Raw genomic sequence first — 23,975 nt, forward strand, 5'->3', positions numbered from 1 at the left:
GATCTAGTGGTCTTAAGTGGCCAAAACAAAAAGATAAACCTTATACAACTAGTAGTCAGCATGCATGAAACAGCTCCGATCCAGTAGACCAAGCAGGGCAGCATGTTTGAGGACAAAAAGCAAGGGATCAAATGAACACCTGTCCTCTTCCCCATTCTCCCTTTCAGATGGGGCTCAGAGTAACGAGATTCCTGTTCATTAATAATGAAGAGTATGCATAATATATCAGTCATCTTGAATGGAGCTGTGCTTCTTGTGAACTTCACTCCCAGTCTGAAAAAGGTCACATGTTTTTAACGTAAAACGAAGGATAAAAGTGAGTCAAGATACACTTCCTATTTTTCTAATAGCCAGGACTAATGCAGTGAGTAGATTACACAGTAAAAATACTAAATAACAGTATAAATAAAACTCTGTATCAAGACATTTTATTTACATACTTAAAAACTGCAATAGCATAAATCATTGACTGTAAAAGAGGAAAGTAAAACAAAATGCTTTTAGGGCTGAAATGCACTTTATTACTTAAGTGTTTTTAAATCTACTTAAATAAAGAGGGGACAATATTTTACTCAACACTGACCTCTTTGGACAGCACTCCAACAAAAACCATAAGCGATATAACAGTTTGAAAGTTATTTCTGCAAAGAAAAATGAAATGAAACTTAATGAAACGCCCTGAACCTCTGAGTTTCATTACAATTCTATTTTTAATCTGATAATGAATTCGTATCTTATAATTATTCTATTAACAAGTATCGGATTAATAAACTCTTGAATTTAGTATTTTGTCGTGGTAGACTGCCATCTAGTGTTCAACCAAAACAATCATGTTTTAGTCACTCAAACGACAAAAAATCTGACCTCAGACATCAGTCAGCTACATTACAGATGACCTGCATACACCTGAAATCTGTCAATAACTTCATAAAGGATAAAAGACAGGTTATATCAGGTTGGTTGACATTTAGATCTGTTCAGACTAATTTCCATGACTGACAACTAAAATGGCCATCCCTGATTTTAAATCAGCAGTAATCCAGTAGGAAGGAGGCTTGAACTTTAAAGGATAAATGACCTAATTCACTTTGTTGTATGTTAATGTTCTCTCCATCTGAAGGAACGCAGAGACCTAATCAATAAAGCAATTATGCCTTGGATCAATGTAGTAGTTCTCTTTGTGATTTGCAACGTTTTGTCAACATACTGATCATTATAATGACTTTTTTAATTAGACTCTTTATTGTCCCCAAAGATTTGCACCAAATGTATTTCAAATGAACATCAATACTGATGTGAAGAAAAGTTATATCAGACTAAAATGTGAAAATACATATGTATTTTATTATTGGATAGTACTATTATGCTACATTGATAAATCAAGGTGTTTTCATTGCCTAGGATTAAAAGACCTGATGTTTGGTCAATATATTTTTAGAGTTGTAATTTCAGTGTTGCGTACATAATGTTTTCTTTTTCTATTATTTTTGAATTTTTTTTGTCCTGCACATGAACCTAATTTGGGTATTTTGAATGTCAACACCTTTGCATTTGTTTGATTTCATGAAAAAAGATACTATGAATAATGTACAGTGTCGACCTTTTATAATAACATGCTTTAATTGCAGAAATATTGAAATTATAATAATAAAATAAAAATAATAAATAATAATGAAAAAATAATAATAATATATATATATATATATATATATATATATATATATATATATATATATATATATATATATATATATATATACACACACACAGGCATACATTTGATTAAAAAAATGTATCGACAACCTCGACAACACATCCTGCTTTTAACCTCAATGTATGCCAGTGAGGTTTTATTTGTTTCCCCATATCAGTATAAAATAATAGTCTTACTCTGGAATGGTTTACACAAGATGTTTAAAACCAACAGGCAAAATTATTGATAGAGAAAACAGATGTGTTATTGGACTTTTAACTCAAAATGTACTGCGATAAAGCCCTCGTGACAAACTATCCCCAGACCAGTCATATATAGCAGCTCATTATGTATTATATAACAATTACATAATTTATTATTAGATTGCTACTAGTTTCATAAAGTTAAAGAAAACCGTGGCCGTAATATCTTATGCAGGTTAAGTCACATTCTACCACTGGTGCACAAATATTTACCATAACAAAACTCATCTGTTCCCTTGTGCGCCTGTTCATGTGCCTATCCGGGTACTCGCGCCCTGTCCAATCAGAGTCGAGCAGCAACATGGCATGGAAAAGCTTTTTCTTCGCATTTATCTAAATGCGCTATTATTTTAAGTGACTTTTACGCTGCATGGTCTAAAATAATCAAGAATATGCCATTGACTTGGCAATATCCACCTCATACGTGATGTTATCGGTGCTAAAAAAGCGCGGGTCCGCACGAGCACGCCGCAAAAACGTGATGGTCTATTACGTCTGCCTTGAGGATCTAACCAATCGGCTGCTTGGGTGCCAGTTTGCGTCAGCGAGTAGGCGGAGTCGCCTAATGGCTGACGGTTCACGGGGTGAATTAAAATTGACATTCAACTAAAGGATAACAATTGTGTGAATATCCACCGCTAATCGACGCTTGTGCCGTCGCACGGACAGAGAACGCGTGCTTGCGTGTGGATTTAACCTGAAAATGCAAATATTTAACGTTTCAGGAAGAAGTTAAACGGCTGCTGTTGTTTTTTTTTTCTTTCTGTCTTCGCGAGTCCACGTTGACGTTCGCGTGTTTTCATTGTTGGGGTTTTCTCGTGCTTGTTTTAATATCAGTCCGCCAGTTTTACGCTCCGTGGTGCGTGCTTCGGTCTGAAGGCTCTGTAAACTCGCTAATGCACGCGCATCGCGTCAATCACGGGGCGTGTGGAGCAGCTATATGAATTTTAGCTTTGCGGTTCAGCAGGCACGAGCGCGGAGATACAGCTTCAACATGACAAAAGTTTTTCTCGAGCAGGGTTGAAGAAGACGTGACCAGATCAGACTTTACACCTCAATCGAGAAGTCCGGGTTTTCCAAGTTTTTGTTTCGGGAGCATTCGTGATCTCGGAAGGGACCGCGGTACATTAGGAGTAATGGTGGTCAATACGATCCACTGGTTCAGGAAGGGCTTAAGGCTCCACGATAACCCATCTCTGCGGGACTCTATAATAAGAGCCGATACTCTGAGATGCGTTTACATACTGGACCCCTGGTTTGCAGGATCGTCCAACGTGGGAATCAGCAGATGGAGGTGAGTTTCTTCAGGGTTTGAACACGTGTGTGCAAAGAACCGAGAGGAGCAGACATCAGATCCTTTGGCACTGCTTGTGTAACTAGTATATTTCCACTTTCACTATAGGGACGACTTTCAAGTTGCTTGCCACTTGTGCTAATTTGTCATTTTAAGTAATCCAGTATAGTAACTGATGTATTTCACGTCAACCGGTAAACTAGTGGCCACAAAATCACCAATTTTTCTTATATGCCAAAAATCATTAGGATATCAAGTAAAGCTCATGTTCCATGAAGATATTTTGTAAATGTCCTACCATTTATATAATTGTAAATGAAGAACTTTATGTGAACACATTTAAAAGAGTATTTATATATTTTTGTGCCCTGGTTTTCAAATAGTTGCATACAAAGCATACATAAATTATTATTTTAACAGCAAAGATTTTTTTATTCAGCTTTCAGATGATGTGGGGGGAAATAAATAAATGAATAAAAATTATACTTGTAATTGGTTTTGTGTTCCAGGGTCACAATTTAAATGTTAATAATGTATTGAATTAGACGCTATTAATTTAGAAATAGTTGCTAGTAGTAAATAACTATCGGTCTGTGGTTTAGATAATAACTGCTCATACTAGTATGTATACTTGTTGTTAGTACCTTTTTTCCGCAATACTAGTAATTAGTCTTTCGTAACGTACTAGTATTTATTCTCATGTATACTAGTTTTATTGATTAAATATTAGACTCTCTGTCTCTCTCTAAACGCATACATAGTGACTAGTCGATAATATCTATTTTGTTTAATTAACAGACACGTGTGTGTGTGTGTGTGTGTGTAGTGACTTGAGAGAAAGATTTTAAAAGCTGAATTGAGTGAAGATCTGCATCTGAATGGTGAGATACAATGTCTAGAAGGGCATGTAAAAATCTTTAAAACTTCTTAAGTTACAGACATATAAATCCAAAGTTTGCATTTGAAAGAGTTGTTTCCCTACTTTTCCCTGAATGGTCACCATTGTCACACAGTGATATTTAATATTCTAGCTTTCATCACTATACATGTCTATCTTTCATCAGAAAAATATCAAGTTCAGTTTCACATTTGGGATCTCTCGGCAAAAGAAGACTATCATATTTTTGCAAACTGGCCCACGTTGGGGTTGACTACTAAAAAGCTGCGCAGTTCAACGATTTACTTCTTATTGGAGGCCATATTGAAATTCCAGAATCTCAGGAACCGAACCAACGAACCGCATTAAAAATGCATACTTTTTGATTACAAAAATACAAATACTTCTTCAGGTTCAGGCATGCAAACTTTGAAGGAAAAACCGAAAGTGTCATTTCCCTAAATCTGAATGGTCGTCATTGGCGCACAACGTAACAACGATTGCTGAAGTCAACAGTGCTGAGTAAATATAACATTATGATGCTGCTGTCTTTCCAAAGCTGTTTTTAACCCCCTTAATTTGGCTTTAAATCTTAGCTGAAAATGGCCATTTTGCGCCCCCTCTACAAAATAGTGCATTACACAGTAAATATTCATCCGTGACATTTAGCGATGTGCCTTTCATCACTATACGCGTTTATCTTTTCTTCAGAAAAAAAACAATTGAAGCTCGCAAAAAAATTGAGCTCGGAAAGATTTGCCTTATTTGACAGGGAATAACCCACCTATCTTGTTTCATTGTTTGATTATGAATAGCTCAGTATATAGGAGAGTGCCTGTAAACTCTGCCATGCAGTGTAATGAGAAAGTTTGTTTATTGTAAGAAAGAAGCTAGTTTGTTTATTTATATGCATGATTTTTTCAATTGAAATTTTACTTTGTGGCTATTAGTAGCCTTTCAGTAAATGCTAACTGTGATTCTTCTGGCCTACTGTTAGTGCTGTGTGGATGTATCTTTATAAGAGTCTACTACTATAGCGGTGGGATATCTTTGAGTTATGCTTGAATAGTCCCCCTCATAGCAGAGTTGTGATATAATGCACAGCTCGGCCCCCGGTGCAGGACGTGAGGAAGGAGGTCAGTGTGTTAGTAGTTGCTATTACCTCATTCCCCTTTCAGCGCTGACCTACTTTTCCACCTCCTTCAAGCAGCCTCTCGCCTACGGTATGCCACCGTTTCTCTTTATGGTTGCTAAACTGTAACCAAAATTACAACCCACCAGACATGTGCCGGTATTGAGTCATGCGATTATATCGTGTCAATGAACGTGCACAGTATTGCTATCGTGGGCACTTCGTAATATCCAAAAATAATTTTAAATGATTAAAAAATGTAATGCATTTTAAGAACTGTTAAATTTTTAAGTATCTTAATGTTTTAGCAGCTGCGCTGCTTTCTAATTGAAATGATTTAAATATTCATTCAGATTTTTGTATTTGCAGTGGCATTCATTCACAGAGCCAGATCTTTTTTAATTTAGTCCAAATAGGCTCTTTATTATTTTGTCACTTTACATGAGGGATTCGTTATTTAACATTTAGTAAATTCCCAATCCCAGCGAAAAATTCTTCAAAACATTCATCAAACTTAGGTAATTATTTTTAATGTGTTATTAAATATTGGAAAGTAATTTTAAACTGTGTTGTAAATAATTTTTTTAACAAAGATGAATCATTTCTGTTGCAAATGCAGCTTTTGTTTATTGATAACAGTAATGCATTAACTAAGGTTAACCAATGACGTCTAACTGTAATGTGATGCCTGTTGGTCTTTTAATTCTTTTGCACTTTAATCTATATAAAATGTTTTATTTTATAATTTTTTTTGTGCATTGCTTTATTTTATTTAAATGTTTATATATTTTTGTTATAAGAAAAAAGGTATTAAACCAGTTATATTTTATTAATGACAACACTTTGTAAATACATTTTAGTATCGCGATAATAAGGTATAAAAGCATTACCAATGAATCGCAACATGAAAAATTAACATCCCTACAATCCACGCCAAGGCTTCTTTTGAGAGGCCACATGTATAATTTGTCCCCTGAATTGACCTGCAGTACTTTTCTTTGATTGAGCTGATTCTGATGTTTTAGTAATGTTTGATTTTGCATACACATGCACAGCCTATTTGTACAGTCCAGCTCAACCTGAAGTTGTATTTGTTTGTACTGTGCTGCTTTCTTTACAGTGAAGGTCAGCTCAGAAACTGAATTTGATATGCCAGAAAAATGCTGATTATTTCCATGCAGAAGCACAATTTTTTTCCCTTAACTACTGATTGCCACTTTTATCCCCATGCAACACAATAAGGTAATGAGGTCATGCCAATTCTATGGCCGTTCTTAAAAAATATTAAGTGTTTTCCAGCTTGGGTTTAGGCCGTAGAATCTTGTTGGGCAATGAGGATACAGACCAGTGTGAGTTTCATTTTTCACAAAAATAATATTATGAATGTTGGGAGTTGCTATTAGCCATTGAATTGTACAGCATCTTTATGTGTGTGTGTGTGTGTGTGTGTATATATGTATAATAGCATAATATCTGAGTTTTCCACTTTGCTTTTCAAGAAATAGTAGGCAGTACACTGTCAGTAAACTAGTATACCATTCCATTCTGAACACAGCACGTGTGATGCAGAAAATAACCAGTGTGTTTTTCCATACCAATTGTCTGTTAGCGCCCTCTGCTGGACAAGTCACAAATCTCTCTCCCGTTCCAGCAAGAGATTAAAAATAACAACTGTGTCCATCTTAACTATCATTTCGCTTGCTTATCACCTATTAAAGTTTGATGAATTACTTTACAGGTTTTTGCTGCAGTGTCTCGAGGACTTGGACGCCAGCCTTCGCAAACTTAACTCTCGCCTCTTCGTCATCAGGGGACAACCCACGGATGTCTTTCCAAGACTTTTCAAGGTCAGGAAACAGACCGCCTAGAGCCTGTTCAACAGTTTTGTGTACACTCTCTCTGTCAGTACATGCCGTTCTGCGTCTGCCCCTTATTTGACTCTCCATCTCTCTTTTTCTTTCTTTCTTTTTTCCTCCCTAGGAGTGGAAAATCACCCGGCTGTCATATGAGTATGACTCCGAGCCCTTCGGGAAGGATCGTGATGCCGCCATAAAAAAGCTGGCCACTGAGGCAGGGGTGGAAGTCTTCGTCAGGATCTCCCACACACTCTATGATCTGGACAAGTGAGTGTATCTGTAATCACTGCCATATGCCCATATGACTCCCACGTCGCTGCCATCAGTCCGGTGGGAAGCTGTTGCCCATCATGCCTGATAGTTAACTCTCCACTGACAGGGTTATGCAGACAGAAACTAATATCACGCAGATAGTTTTTGTTTACTCTGTCATATGAATCAAAAAGAAATGGCATTTGAAAGAGTTCATATAAAATACTCAGAAAATGCGCGATTTACTAAATTAAACCTAAAATAGAAAAAAAGGAAATGTATGAATACATTTTATAATGTTATTAATATCATTAGAATTGAATTCATTATATAGCACAATTCAGGGTTTTTTTCCTTTTTGTACTTAAATATGGTAATTTAATGTTATATGTATAGTTTAGTACAAAGTAATGAAACTAAAGTTCTAAAATTCTAAAAATATTTATAGGATTTAGGATATAGGAAGTTTTTAATTTTTCATTTTACTTAATAAAAATATGAAAACATTATAACATTATTATAGATTGTATCATATGACAAATTCTAATAGCATATAATATATAAAAAGTGCTTCAATTGTTATTAATAAAATTGCAAGAATATTAAATTTAGATTTTTATGATTTATGGATTAACATCTTTTGTATCGTAATGACCCTAAAATGTCATAATATTGTGTGTGTATATATATATATATATGTATGTATATGTATATGTATAAAACTTAATTATGTGTTCTCTCTCTAGGATCATAGAGTTAAATGGAGGACAGTCTCCTCTCACCTATAAACGATTTCAGACGCTCATCAGTAGAATGGATGCTGTGGAAATATCACCGGAGACCATCACAGCTGAAGTCATGGGCAGATGCGCCACACCGGTCACCGATGACCACGATGACAAGTTTGGTGTACCCTCTCTTGAAGAGCTTGGTGAGACGCCTCTCTTTGTGTACGTATGCGTGCGTCTGTTGTAAATCAGATTTTGAATGAGGATTTGTGTCTTCAGGTTTTGAAACCGATGGGCTGTCCTCAGCTGTGTGGCCTGGTGGAGAGACTGAAGCTCTGACTCGACTAGAGAGACACCTGGAGAGGAAGGTACACATCCATTTATTACAAAACTGTTTTAGAATTTTCCTTTTTTCAGTGTATTACACCATATTTAGGATAACAATCATTGCGTACTAAGCAGGTTCAATAAATGTAACAATTTTTATTTCAGCCTTCCAAAACAACATTCCTCATTTTTGCTTGCTTTATTCTGATTAATTTAAATAAACTTAAAATAAAATAACGAGTAATAAAACTAATAAAGATGACAAAACTTCAACTAAAATGACCATAAAAAATTATATGAACAAAAACTATATGCGTTAAATATAGTTTATGCATTTAAGTTTGTGGATTAAATTGACTAAGATATTTATTATGTTACAAATAAATGTCCATTTAAAGTAAATGCCATTCTGTTTAACTTTAACAAAGACAATAAATGGCATGGTTTCCACAAAAATATATTGAGCACCATAAATGTTTTTAATATTATAACATAAATGTTTTTAACATATTAGAATGACTTCTAAAGGATCCTATGACATTGAAGACTGGCGTAATGTCTGTTAAAAATTCTCCATTGCCATCACAAAAATAAATAACATTTTAAAATTTATAATAGAAAACGGTTGTTTTAAAGTGAAAGAATATTACTTTCTATTGTACTTTTCATTGAATAAATGCAGCCTTGGTGAGCATAAGAGACTGCTTTCAACAACACAAAAAATTTGGCCTTTTTTCAGGCTTGGGTGGCTAATTTCGAACGTCCCAGAATGAATGCTAATTCCCTGCTGGCCAGCCCCACAGGCCTGAGCCCTTACCTCCGGTTTGGCTGCCTCTCCTGCAGACTTTTCTATTTCAAACTCACAGACCTCTACAGAAAGGTAAAGAGAACAGCCCTGTCCTACCCTGACCTTTAAGGTACTTTTTATCATTGTGATAACCGATCATAAAATAAAACGTTACTCTCATCCTTTTTTTTTTCCCTTGTCTTTTCAATCACAGGTTAAGAAAAACAGCGTCCCACCATTATCCCTTTACGGTCAGCTGCTCTGGCGCGAGTTCTTCTACACGGCTGCCACTACCAACCCACACTTCGACAAAATGGAGTACAATCCCATCTGCGTGCAGATCCCGTGGGACAGGAACCCCGAAGCTCTGGCGAAGTGGGCAGAGGGCCGGACTGGCTTCCCGTGGATCGATGCCATAATGACCCAGCTGAGGCAGGAGGGTTGGATCCACCATCTGGCCAGGCATGCTGTCGCTTGCTTCCTCACTCGTGGAGACCTGTGGATCAGCTGGGAAGAGGGCATGAAGGTATTGCGTTATTGAATTTAAGTAAAAGATTTGTAGTGGTTGCGTTAGGATACATATTGACATTGTTTGTTTGGTTTGTTTAAGGTGTTTGAGGAGTTGTTGCTGGATGCAGACTGGAGTGTCAATGCTGGTAGCTGGATGTGGCTTTCATGCAGCTCATTCTTCCAGCAGTTCTTTCACTGTTACTGTCCGGTGGGCTTTGGTCGACGTACTGACCCTAATGGAGACTACATAAGGTGCCACTCTTGACCCTTGCTTACATTCACTAATATTTGGAGTAGTAAAATTGAACTGTTTGTTTCAGTATTGAGACCAATCTAATTTTTTTATTATTATTACAGACGCTATTTGCCCATATTGAGGGGCTTTCCTGCCAAATTCATCTATGACCCTTGGAATGCCCCAGAAAGTGTTCAGAAGATCTCAAAGTGCATAATCGGAGTGCACTACCCTAAACCCATGATTAATCACATTGAGGCCAGCAGGATAAACATCGAGCGAATGAAGCAGATTTACCAGCAGCTTTCCTGCTACCGGGGCCTCGGTGAGAAATACAAAGCTTTTTCAAAGCCCCAGCACTTAAAAATCTAGTTTAACTTTATTTCTGTTATTGATTGATTTGTTTAATTAAATGCTGGTGTTTAGCCGTACGGTCTTAGGTTTAATGGGTTTTCTAATGATGCTTTTCAGGGCTCCTTGCAACTGTTCCATCCAACACAACCAACAATGGAGATGTTAACGGAGCAGGTCCTTTAGGAGACAACACACAGGAGAGCACTCATATTACAGGTACACCAACAAGCATCCTGTCATACATCTTAAAACGCTCATAATAAACTATTGTTTTGAACCCTGTTTTTGTGAAACATCTAATTGACGCAAATTTAGTTACAGTATATCATCATCATGAGTATTGGCAGCTTGGTTCTTTTCATTTATACCGGTGTTGAAATATTTTTCCCTCTATTTTCCAGTGAACCCATCACCAGCAACTTCTCAGCCAGAGTTCTCACCATTTCCAGTGTCATATGATCAGCAGTCTGGAAATACTGTGCAGCCACAAGCAGGTGTGTGTTGACAGCGGCATGGGTTTAGAAATATAATAAATGCTGCTGACATCTGAAGTATGAAACGGGCCTTAGGCTGCTTAAATAGGATGTTTCTCTTTCTAACCTAGGTTACTCGGGTAGTGGACAAGCTCACAAACAGTCACAGAGAGGTAAGTTCTATCCAAACCGATTTAGAAGACTCAAGATATAGAACCACAAAGCAGTTTTATATAATATAAACATATAACCCGACATCCTGTTTTTTGTGTTCAGGGAGAGGGACAAAAACTTTGAAACGACATAATGACGACAGAGCATCAGAAGGTGCATCGAAGATTCAGAGGCATGAAAGTAACTAGCCGTCTCGGAAGCAAGCATTTACATGCACCCCTTCTCACGACTAGTGCTTGGACCCGTCCTGAACTGTACCACGCAAGACAACATCTCCACATGCCATATCTACTCCTCCATGCTTAGCTTTTCCCTTTATGCTTTGCCTTGATGTTATTCTGCTTGTAGAGTTTGAGGTAGCATTGAGGTCAAACATGGTGGCCCAGGAAACCGTAAACTAAGCTGTTTGGCATGATGATGTAGTTACAGCATTTAAGATGTCTACATTTTTGAAAGCTGTATATTGATATATTGTGGAGGAAAATGTTTTGTAGTATTCGTGCAATCTGAAAGTCAGTCATCAGTTTGTCTCGGAAAGTGTGTGTATGTCTGGCATCCCATTTGATGTCCATTTGTGCAATGTTGGTTTTTTTGGAAATAACTGCTATGTAATAAGAAGGATTTATTTGGAAATGCATAATCTTATTAGCGATAACAGAGAGCATACTACTGGCCATTAATTGAGAATCGTAAATTCTTTCAAATCTAAATGTTCAATTCCAATTCATAAATAGACCCATTAAAATGTCTAAAGTCCAGAGCAAAAGTATGTATATTAAGTTTGCCTTTTGTAATGGAGTAACTATCATTGAAGCCTGTGGCTCTTTAGCACAAGTGGATTTGTTTAGAAGCATTTACAGAGAAACAAAGCCTACTATGTAAATAAGCATATACTGTAAGTAATTTAGTCTACAAACCATTGTACATAACTTTTGTTTTTCTTATTTACAGACTTGCTGTTATATTTTTTATATGAGAGACAATACCTTTTTTGAATGTTGTAAATCACCATTAAAACATGATAGACCTGTTGCAGTGATTATGAGATTATTCAAAGCATGTCTATTATTCAGTATTTTATATATATATATATATATATATATATATATATATATATATATATATATATATATATATATATATATATATATATATATATATATACACACACACACACACACACACACACACATACACAGTTTTTTCCCCTGTGATTGCAAAGGGTCAATTTCTTCCAAATGGCTACAAAACATTACTGGTCTAGTTTACTTCTGTGAATTCTCATGAATTAGGACAATTTAGGGCTCAGTATATTGCTAAATAAGGTGTAGTGAAAATAATGTTACTTTTTTATTTATGTGGTTCTTTACCCTGTAAACACCACTGATTACAGGCAGCCACTCCCATTGGAAGTCACATGGTGAACCAAGCAGATGTTTTAAAGCTCCATAATCTAACGGGTTGAGGTCGAGAAGGATGCGAACGTCTCATTCTAAACCAACTGGACGACTGTAGCCTAGTTTGTATCATAAACCAGATAAGCTGCTCTTAACGAAAGCCGTAAACTATGAACATCGAGGGGGAGGAGATGCGCAAACCAATCCGGCTCATCGCGGCTGCCTGCAGAGACATGGGCATAGGAAAGAACGGACAGCTTCCCTGGAGTCTTCCGTAAGACATTCATCACCCAAGCCTGCGATTTCATCCATTTATGTTATGTTAGATATGAACGAAAACATTTACGCGGTAATCAGATCACGCGACGTGACGAATATTTGATAATCCAGTATCCACATTTAATTGGAATTCGAGGCACATGATTCTATGTTTTGTTGCGAATCCAGTTAGATATGTTATAGAAAGTAACTATCGTAAAATGGAAGGCGGCTTAAAACAACAAATAAAATCCACGGTACAAAAAAAAAAATTAGAAGTTATTGTAAGATTAAAAATTATGTTTGTTGTGAGTGTGTGGCAAAAACACAGCTCGTGAATTTTTATTTATTTATTTATTTTTTAAAAATCAACATTTTCTAAACTTTCTCTCTCTTTGTCCTATTCGTGGAATATGTCACTGACCTTTAGAACTCAAACAGAATGACTAAATGTCAGCAGTTTTTGAATTAAAGAGAAGGAAACTTCTAGTCTCCCAAAGCCCTCCCCGTGTCAGATAAGAGATAACACGTGCGCAGATAGTATAGGGATGATAGGCTATTGGGAATTTCTATATCTTTATGATAAAAAACAATAATAATAATTTTTACGTTAGCATAAGAACTTTTTACGTTAGCATGAGCCCTTTCAGCCATATTCAGCCTTTCAGCCTTTTCAAACACATCAGCTGCTTTTTTTATAGCTACAAACACATCAAAGATATTTCTCATGCAGCTCAAATTGCATTTTGCACACTTCGTAGTTATCAAAGCCGAGTTAATCAAAAGGCACACAATATGTCTAATGTGCTCATGTTGTTTACAGAAAAGAATTTCAGTTCTTTCTGGATACAATTACTGCTGTGTCGGTACCTGGTGAGTGGCTTTAAATTTCGTGTTTGGTTTCATTTATATTAGTCGATGCTATTTATAACCGTTTAGTTTTTCTGGTGCATATCAGGAAAGAAGAATCTACTTGTTTGGGGGCGAACCTCCTGGTTTTCCTGCCCTGAAACAGCCTTCCCTTTGGCCAACTGCTTAAATTTGGTATTGAGCAAAAAAATGACGTAAGCATATTCATTTATAAACATTTAGTGTATGTGCACTACCATTCAAAAGTTAAGGGTCAGGGACTTTTTTTTTTTTTAAGAAATCAATTAGCAAGTTTATTTAGTATGCATTAAATTGATCAAAAGTGACAGTAAAGACATTTATATGTTTTAAAAGATTTATATTACAAATAAATGTTGTGTGCTTTGAAACTTTATATTCATCAAAGAATATTAAGCAGCACAGCTGTTTTAAATATTGATAAGTCAGTAAGAAGCAAATCATATTAGAATGATTTTAAGTCTTAAGCTGATCAAATTTAACTTTCCCATCACAGGATTAAATGACATTTAAAAAAACTAAATAATAATAATTATATTATTACTATTTTTACTGTATACTTATATAAATGAGCCTTGGTGAGGAATAAGAGCCTTTTTTCAACAACATAAAAATATACTGACCCCAAACTTTTGAACAGTATTGATTTTTTATTTATTTATTAATTCTCTATCTATATATTATGCGTTACATCAGTGCAGTGCCTCCACGTGCCCACTATCTGTGTAAGGATTTCGGGTCAGTAATTCACATGGCTTCTAAGCCTCCTTTATGTCAGACTGTGGAGACCATCTGGATTTTAGGAGGTCCAGAGGTATATAAGGTGAGAGGTCTGATTTGCAACATCATAATATAAAATATGTTAATTAATACAGTAATTCAGATTATATTGTAATTCTGCTATTTAGGAAAGTCTTGAGCACCCATGGTGTGATCTCATCTATCTCACCGACATCATGGCCAACTTTGACTGCAATGTCTTTTTCCCTAAATTCGACCGCAATGTTTTCAAAAAACAAAACAGGTAGGATTATCCTCTCATTTATTATTTAAGTTACAAAGGTAAGGTAACACTTTACAATTTGATCCTATTTGTTAACATTAGTTAATGCATCATCTGATAAGGCAGATTTTGATTCACATTAAACAATGAAAAATACTTTTAAAGCATTTATTAATCTTAGTTTGAGTTAATTCATTTTAACTAGTGGAAACATATTGTAAAGCGTTACTGATTAGACTTGACTCATAATATGCAAAAAATACATTGTAATTAATTTTTGAATTTCTTTATGTAAGCTTTCCTGGAGTACCAGATGAAATTCATGAAGAAAATGGTATTAAATTTCAATTTCAAGTATTCAAGAAAGAAGCTTTAAACTGAAGCCAGGAGGAGACAAGACTGTCAAAGACCATACTAAAATAATTTTATTTTTACATAATCTGAAACTACGGAGCCACTATGGGATGGGAGAAAATATGTATTTTTTCGCCAATGTCCCCTAGAAAGTTTAAGATTCTTTCCGCATATATTGTGTTCATCTTTAAAATGTTAGCAAAAGTCTTAGGTTCCCCAAAAGATATTGCAAACATTGCATTACCTCTGCATTCTTTAACAAAAGTATTGCATTCATCTGAGAATTTTTGCCCTTTCTCGCAAAACGATGCTTGAAAATATTTAGCAGTCACTCAAAAAACATTTGCATTTCCTCGCAGAAGTATTGCGTTTTCTTGGACATTTTTTGTTCTCCTACAAAAAATTGCGTTCCCCTGAGACATTTTGCATTCTCTTGCAAAAGTATTGCGTTCATTTTGAGGTTTTTTGCAGAAGTATTCTTGGCCCAAAATATTGCATTCCGTATTGCACTCTCTAGCAAAAGTACTGCAGTATTCCTGAGACATTCTGCTTTCTTTCGCACAACATTTTGTTCCCCTGAGAAACTTAGCATTTTTGCAAACTTTACAGCTTTGCGAACTTTACACAGAGCCATTGAGCATTCTGTGCAGGTTTGTGGCATCTTTTGAATACACGTTGCTTACTATGGTAAATCACGTCAAGTTGACCATTACAATATGTGTCATAGACATACATTGGACTGCAGGCACGGAGACATGTTGGAACAGTGAACCTAATGTCAGTCAGCATACTATAGATTCACACAGAGCCGTTGTGTGCAGGATTATGGCTTCTTCTCGTATATTCATTGATTTCTATAGTGAATGAAGTCAGACCGCTACAATATGGCGGACGGCTTATGTATCACAGCTCATAGAAACAGTCTATGTATGCTTATCTATGTTATATATAGCAGCCCATAGGAACGGTCACCATTGAAGCATCAATGTATACATACCTATGACGCAAACATCCTTCAATATAGAAATCCTGGTCAGGAAAAAGTCACGTATGGTCACCTTAGCCCAGAGCTGGAAAAGAGAACCAGTACTGTAGGGCAGGGATGCCCAATTCCGTTTCTGAAGATCTACAAAGTTCAGTGCAAAACCTGCTCTAACACACCTGTCTGTAATTATCCAATGTTCTTGGAGATCTTAATTAGCCTGTTCATGTGTGCTTGATTAGGTTTGGAGCTGAGCTTTGCAGGAGGGTAGATCAGGAACAGAAATGGGCACCCCTTGTATGAAACAGTATTTTATTGGTTTTAATATAGTTGTGTCAGCTTCGTACGATATTGTACAGAAGAACACTTTATCTCATAGCTTCGGTTGGGCTCTACTGGTGGTACCTCATCACTGTCCAATTCATAAGCATTTCAAAAGAGCTAGTCCTGCTGAAAAAAACAATAAAACCCTGACCAAAACACACTAGAAAATGTAATGGATTCAATGTTTATAATGGGAATTATATTGGTTTTAATGGAAACTATAATACTTGTATGTGATGGATTCTATTGGCGGGAGGTTAAATCCTATTGGAAAAATGCCCAAAACACACTACAAAAAATACATTTTGGTTTTACTGGAAAAAGCTGTTTTAATGTGTAAAAAAGTAATGGTTCATAAGGGTTTTTTAATGTTTTTTTATTGGGCTTCTATTGTTTTAGTTTTTTTAGCAGGGAGTTCATACAAGACCTTTTTTATATATTAAATAACAAATCACACCACACATGACCTGGAACAGCAAATGGATACAGACAATGCTGCCAGTGATGAGCATCACTTCTTTCATAATTACACATGCAACAGTTTATGACCACTCACCAGATTTACTGTTACTCATCTCACCGTCACCATAGTGACACGAGTGTGATGAATCAAAGCAGGGGGGATGGGACACGGTGGGAGTCATATACGGTTTGCGTATATATACCATCTGCCGTGCCTTACTGCAGTTAGTGTTGAGTTTCTTTTTTTCGTCATGTATGTTTTGTAGGCAGTGTATTTAACTTCCGATTTGTGACATCATTCTATACACTTTTTTTTTTGTGACATTAAATCTTTGGTGCTATAATAAAGTTAGTTTCTAATGCAAATTGAAATACAAAACGTGCAGCAACTTATTGAACACATTTAATGGGATATTAGTTTTTTATATATAGTAAATGTCCAGTGTACATTGTAATGAATGAACTGCTCTCTCCACTAGATGGAGCCGGGAGCTAGGAAGCATATGCATACTGGCCTTTTCAAACATGAGTTTGGCCCGACTAATGATTCCTTATAATACTTAAAAAAAAAAAAAAAAAAAAAAAGTTAAAATTTTCAAAGCATGCTGGATAACAGTGAAAACATACATAGACATAGGCCTACCAAGTACTATGAAATTCATGTTAATAATAAAAATGCTCAAATTCACCTTTGACATTTCAGTATATTAAAAAAGAAAACGGATGTTTTAAATACAAATAATAATTTACCATATTACTGTTTTACTATATCTTTGATCAAATAAATGACAGCTTGGTGAATGTAAGACTTTTTTCAAAAACAAATTTGGCATTTATACCGGTTGGTTTTTAAATCCAAAATGTCCACACTGACATCAATAAAAACAGCTCTTAGTCGCATACAGCACGTTCTGATTAGAAGATCTGAGAGCAGATTGCACAGAGGACGGCGGAGCGCTTCAGCATGACCTCAGAACATGGAATATTTACCACCTTAATATTCTAGCATGCAAAGTCCAGGGCAGGAAATTATAGACTTTAATTGCATGTGTCTTCTATTTTCATAATTTCCCTGAGTTATGCCCCATAAAATCAATGTGTAACATTTGCTAATAATACCCACTGTCACATTTCAAATGAAAAAGAGCTATTTATATCCTCGCTTATTAACCTCCTATGTGTTCGGGTATAACTCAAAGTGTCATTTGCAGGATAAAGCAGCCATCCGGTTAGAGCCCCGCATGAGGAGTGGACAAAGAATAGAGAACAAAGAGAAAGACAGAGGGAAGAATTCAGAGATGTAGATAAATCAGAGCAATAAATACTGACGAAACCTGCGAAAAAAGGTGATGCATAAATGAATTTAATCATCAAGCTCAAAAATATCCATTATTTTGATGCTATGAGAAGCTTGTGAGAAATGTAATAGTTTACCATTAAAGAAATCGTAAAGTCCACTGCGTAAACAGTAGACGCCACAAGGCAATATGTAATGTAACTTCATTATAGATACCAGTGAAGTCTTTAGTCTAATCATTAAAAAGCGTAAAATTATCTCAAAATGCTGCCCAGAGGCCAAAATATTGGGGGAATGCTTTCAAATGAGATTCAGACGGCGGCACATGGGTAAACATTCATTGATCTGAATATTTATCTGCATAATGCATACCTCCGAGAGGTATTTTATATTGCTCATTATTGAGGACTTTGATGAGGAATTTCAAAAGCTACATAAATTACTTGGCACAGCACATCAGTATGTGACAGTACAACAATGGCTCAGTGCCACAAATGGCAAAAATGTACATTTACAATGTTGTAAGGAGAGAAATGACATGAGACATTTTCCTTGAGGTTGACGTTATATTTGGCATACACAACGTTAACAAAACATTCAATAAGTTAAGAAAGCAGATAAAAGAAACCGCTGTAAATATACTGTTTATGCAGCACATATCATTTTAATTACGGAAGCCTGTTTCTGCCATGCAATAAAACAAAAAAAGGTAATTGTGACGTGTTTAAAGGGTTTTCTTTTTCAGAATAGTGAGACTCATTATTATTTGTTTTATAAGCATCCAGTTCTGATTTTAAAAAATGTTCACTCAAAATTGTGAGATGTGAACATGGAATTGCAAGAATTAACGTCAGAATTGTGTTAGAAATTCAAAGTTCTGTGAGAGAAGTTCCGAATTGGACGATATAAACACAGTTTGGAGAAAATAAATAAGAATTGCTGAAACATAACTTGAAATAGAACTTAAAAAATGATCTGAGAAACTAAAATTCCCTCTGATCTTTTAACATACAGGAGGTCATTGTGTTTTAAAAACGTTATCTATTTCATAACTCTAAACTTTGCTTTTAGAATGCTCTACTTTATGATGTAATAGTGTGGATAAGGACCGCCTCTGCAGAAGATCAACATCACTGCCTGTTCAGCCCTGCCCGCCAAGTCACGAATAGTGTTTACGACCAAACAATAAAGGTGCCACTAAAGACAAGAAGTTCAGCATTTGCATTGCCTTCCTTCTGATCCCAATCGTAGGAGAGTGCACTCTATTTTTAATCAAGTTCCAGTTCTTCAGATTCACTTTATTTTAAGGCACATTTATTTTATTTACAAACAAGGCACAATTCGATGTAGGATGTTCAGAGAGATTTTAACTAAAACAAGATGTTAGACTTTGAGTCAATGAGCCACACCTATTCAAACAGAGCGTCCTGAAGAGGGGGTCAAAAACAGGACAGAATAAAGCCTATTAGGCTATACACCAAGTACGATTACTATAAAGATAAAGATATAGTTCTAAAAATCTTTCTCAGTATTAAAGCATAGCAGAGCCCACACCACAACTATAACGATGAAGGCACAGAGAAACAATATCATTGGAATCACCTCCATACAAACATTGACAACCGATCAGAATCCATCGAGAATCAATCGAGCATGTGCTTAGAATAAACAGGCAATATCGTCCGCTGGGGTGGACTCTAATATCATTACCTTTACAGTTATCTCTATAGTTATTGTGTTATTATTCTTGGTGTGAACAGGCCTTATTGCTTTTAAATTCAGTTTTTTGCTGGAAAAATCTTGATAACATTATGACCCCCTTAACTCAAAATTGTGAGATTTTCTCGGAATTGTGGGAAACTCAAAATTGCAAGAAATAATAACTGTGGTAAAAATGTGCAATTCCAAGAAAAAAAAGAATTGTGAGATGTTAACTTTAAATTGCCAGATGTAAACTCACAATTTTAAGAAATAAGTCAGAATTGACATTTAAAAGTTTATTTTTCACTTCCATGTTGGAAACAGGCTTCCATGCTTAATCTTCCGTTCGAAGCGGAGCTACTGGATTAAAAAGTGGCCTCTCTTGTCTAAGACGCAACTTCCCGTAGCTCATCTCAAAGTCTTTCTTTGTGCCGCTGAGGACTTCTAGGCTACCCGAACGCACATCATAACCGAAGGAGCGCAGTTTCTGAATGCGATACTGAACTATCTGCGTCGTCAGTTCTAACACTGCGGGACTCTCCATGATCTGCTCCATACTGACTCCAGCAGCAAGGAGGCCTTTGAAGCGATCAGCTAGTATAGGCACAGAATAATATAACAAGGCTGGACAATGAAGTACGATCCGCCTGAGCTCTGCTTCTGTGCATCCCAGGGTCTCCCGGGAGTAGCTTAGGGTGAGACTCATACTTCCAGGATTCAGCTCAGTAACAAATCCTTTCAGTTTGGAGAGCAGCATCAAGAGTTCATCGCCGGTAAAGCCCACGTTGCGTAGGAACGCCAAGTTATCGTGTAAGGCCTTCGGGAGCTTTAGAAGCACGTATGGATTCTGTGTAAGCAGCTTCTGCAACCAGATCTTCATATTGTTCTGCTTCCCGCCCAAGTCCAAATAGGTCTTCTGCAGGGTCTGAATCATCTCCTCGTTTTGCTCCATGGGGCGGCTGAAGCTCTGAGGAGCGCTGGCCATGAGCTTGCTAATGATGCGTTTGTTGAGATGTAACGTTTGGAAATAAGCGATGTTGGCTTTCTGATTGTCGTGATCGGAGGACGAGGTGAAAAAGGAGGTGGGGAATTTTTCTATGATTCCTACTAGATCCTTCTGACTTGCGCACACCGACATCCACAGCTTTTTCTGCGCCTCCATTTGATCAGGTGTGCAGAGGATGGCCTCGGGATGGAGTTCCAAAACACGGGCGATAACTGGCCCGCTGGCCCCCATTTCCCGTAGCAGGGCGGCGGTCTCATTCACGTACACGGGACTCTGGCGTAACACCCAACCCCTTAGCTTTCGGACTTTACTGATGTCTACAGATAAGTCATAGAGGGCGTTTACAGCAAGCGGGTTCTCTTCTTGAACGATCGCAGAGCGGGGCCTCGTGAGAAGAAAAGGTGTTGCTTGAGCCCGCTGGCAGTTGAGACACAGGGTTGTCGTGACTAAACGCAACATGTTTGTACAACCTACGGGTCTGTGGGTGGGGCTGTTGGATAACTGTTTGCATTGCATGGAAGTAACGTGCCTGAAACAATTGGAAAAACATATCAGAAAATCTACTTAAAGTCTCAAAGCGTTAACTGATATTCTCCATTCCCACTTACTCATATCACATTAAGCCATCTGAGTTAACACTACAGAGTGAGCATTCAGACACCCAACCATCTACCAACAGAATAAAGAGCCGTCAACTAAATCAACTAGCTGTCTTATTGCTAACATCCGCAATGTAACAATACCACAGAAGAGCTGAGTTATTTTACATCAACACCTGAAATAATTTACTTATGGTAACTGTTACATATTAGCTTTGAAGAAAACGACAAAATTACACAACAGCAACTGTTGGGTAGACATACGGAAAAAGGTACAAACAGGTTAGACAGTTTCTTTATAAAGAGATCGTGACATATTTACCTTGACACTTGACACACACACACACACATTAGATACCTTGAGGGGCCAAGACGTCCCAATAGTTTTTGAATGACATTTATGAGAAGGCATTATTAACCCTCATGCTCTATTCGGGGTCTTTCAGCCCAGAGAAATACATTTTTAGACTTATGTGTGTTCTTAGACTTATTTTTTTATTGCAATCTATGCACTGGTGAATTTTAGAACACATTAAATGTCCGTTATGGAAAATATGATACGATTTTCCTTCGGTACATCAGTATATATCTATATATAAACACAAAGTATGTTAATCTCAATAGAACACGAGGGAGTGTGTCCTCTCTAATGAAATATAAAGTCATGAAATCGAGGTAAAGAAACAAACAGCATAATCTCAAAGCGGCTTGCATTTATTAGTCAATAACAATAATATGAAACGCGTTCATAAGATGAACTGACCAGTACCTCTGCAGTGACAGCGGTCACATCTTCAGTACTAGATCTTCTGGTTCTCTTGTTGTGGTTGTGACGCCCATGCGGTCTGTGTACAACAGCGCCACTCTTAGTACAGGAGGAACACTGAAACCGGTAAACATATCGTTTTGATTAGTGATACCACTTATTTAGTTTTCGATATGATACCGGCTGGTATCGTCAGGCTAAACCGAAGTTATCACATTTTTCTACTTTTATATTTGGAACACAATTTCCAACATGTAACCATAGAAATATACAAATACTACAGTTAAGCTATGGTCATTTTAGTAAAACCATATGGTTCATTTTCATAAGGGACAGTAGTGATAGGCTGTTGCATGTATATAATGCAGTGTTCATTTCTGACAGTGTATGAGTTATATTAACACTACAGAATTTTCTCAAATAAATGCCAACATGTATTTACTCATCTCACCTGCAGGATCAGTATTCTTCAAAAAGAATAACAACAGTCAGTCTCAGAATATTATACAAACCTGCAGTAATCAATTATTATTTATGGAATTAATCACATTTTATTAAAGGTGAGTTTTCAGGTTTTAAGTGCCCAGTGTATCTACCAACTGAAAAAGGTTAAGCCATTAGCATTGTTTTAGTAAGCCTTTTTTTTAAAAGCCTCAGAAAAAAACGTGAGTGCCTGATCTCACTCCCCTTGCAAAGGGATCTCATTATAATATCACCACTCCTTAATCTGTAAATCTCTACCTGAGCAGCCATCATTTTGATTTCGCAAGCAAAAAACAAGTGTACAAGTTCAAATGCCATTCCCGAACGTTTCAGCAAGACATGCTAACACAGCCTCAGAGGAGACAAAAGAGCTGTGGATTTATTGATTTTTTTTACTGTAACTTATATTGCTGCTACCACACAGATCTAATAAATGTGTGACTTATTTCCCAGCTGTTTACATTCGCAGACATAGTTAAAATAGTTAAAACCTTCTGTCCATGTGCTTCAGATGTGTGCACTCAGAAAACCGTACATAAGATGTGTAAACTAATATGGTATACAACGCATGATTTCAGCTCGATAAACGTGACAATCAGAATCTAAACAGATGTTTTTAGCAGGTACCAGCTGTAATGGGCAGACTTACTCTGGAAAAGAGGAGTAGCAGCTCATTTGCACTTAAAATGACAAGCACGAAAATTAGCCTTTTTTTGCTTCCACTCGAAATTATATAATGAATGGTATGTGGGGCATTTTGAGCTGAAACTTCACAGACACATTCTGGGGACACCAGAAAGTTATATTACATATTGTAAAAAAGGCTGCAATATTTCTCCTTTAAACAACGTCTGTGCTACTGAGCTCTGATGATCCAATTCAGCCATATTAAGCAAAATAAAAAAATTGTGTTTCATTTTTGTTATTCCTGAATAGTGTTGAACTTTCTTCTCTTTCATTGCATTCTTTACACAATTTGTTTAGTTTTTTACTCAAGAAAAAATTCATGTCTGCACAGTAGAGGACCTACTGTGCAGACATGAATTTTGTTTTGGGTAAAAAATATGACCAGAATTTCATCTATTTATAGCTCCCTAGCTATATAAGCCCACTTAGGGTGCCATTTAAATGAGTGATGCAACAGTCATCGATTTGCGTACAGCTTATAAAACACTCTTTCCCTTATATTAGCGAACCAAGTTTATGTTGGTAACTGTTCGCTGTCAAACAAGAACTCTTGTTGTATCGCTTGACACTCATGGGAAATGCACAAGCAGAACTAAGCCTGAACCCCTCAGCGAAGGGCTTTGAAAGCCTGAGCTTCAGAAGAGACCCAAGAATGGTCTGAGGTCTACTAAACACAGCCCTTACAACTAAGGGGGAAAATGGGTATACTTTAAGAAAATAAGATCCATGTCTGCAGGGCAGGGTTTTTCAAATGATAAAATCTAAAAAAAAGTAGATGGCAAACTCACATTCTGCAGTAAAGCAGCTCTTACA

At 36.6% G+C, this 23,975-nt stretch overlaps 3 protein-coding genes across 3 annotated transcripts; 2 read left to right on the forward strand and 1 right to left on the reverse strand.

The window, feature by feature from the left end:
• The first annotated feature begins 2,500 nt into the window (after window positions 1-2,500).
• Window positions 2,501-11,994, forward strand: cry1b (cryptochrome circadian regulator 1b). Its single transcript, XM_043264087.1, has 13 exons — window positions 2,501-3,250; window positions 6,998-7,106; window positions 7,240-7,382; window positions 8,114-8,298; window positions 8,375-8,463; window positions 9,162-9,302; window positions 9,424-9,735; window positions 9,820-9,971; window positions 10,077-10,279; window positions 10,426-10,524; window positions 10,710-10,802; window positions 10,913-10,954; window positions 11,058-11,994. Exons 1-13 carry the CDS (start codon window positions 3,093-3,095, stop codon window positions 11,141-11,143), a joined length of 1,812 nt encoding a protein of 603 aa, XP_043120022.1. The 5' UTR covers window positions 2,501-3,092; the 3' UTR covers window positions 11,144-11,994.
• Window positions 11,995-12,356: 362 nt separating this feature from the next.
• zgc:153031 lies at window positions 12,357-16,678 on the forward strand. The gene is made up of 6 exons (XM_043264094.1): window positions 12,357-12,626; window positions 13,434-13,483; window positions 13,569-13,674; window positions 14,195-14,321; window positions 14,407-14,522; window positions 14,798-16,678. The coding sequence occupies exons 1-6, from the start codon at window positions 12,523-12,525 to the stop codon at window positions 14,880-14,882; spliced, it is 588 nt and encodes a 195-aa protein (XP_043120029.1). The 5' UTR covers window positions 12,357-12,522; the 3' UTR covers window positions 14,883-16,678.
• Window positions 16,679-19,211: 2,533 nt separating this feature from the next.
• mterf2 (mitochondrial transcription termination factor 2) lies at window positions 19,212-23,334 on the reverse strand. The gene is made up of 2 exons (XM_043264093.1): window positions 21,996-23,334; window positions 19,212-21,156 (listed from the first exon to the last, which is right to left on the reverse strand). The coding sequence occupies exon 2, from the start codon at window positions 21,141-21,143 to the stop codon at window positions 19,956-19,958; it is 1,188 nt and encodes a 395-aa protein (XP_043120028.1). The 5' UTR covers window positions 21,144-21,156; window positions 21,996-23,334; the 3' UTR covers window positions 19,212-19,955.
• Between the last annotated feature and the right edge of the window lie 641 nt (window positions 23,335-23,975).

This window comes from Puntigrus tetrazona, chromosome 18 (assembly GCF_018831695.1).
Source record: "Puntigrus tetrazona isolate hp1 chromosome 18, ASM1883169v1, whole genome shotgun sequence".
Classification (NCBI taxonomy): Eukaryota; Metazoa; Chordata; class Actinopteri; order Cypriniformes; family Cyprinidae; genus Puntigrus; species Puntigrus tetrazona.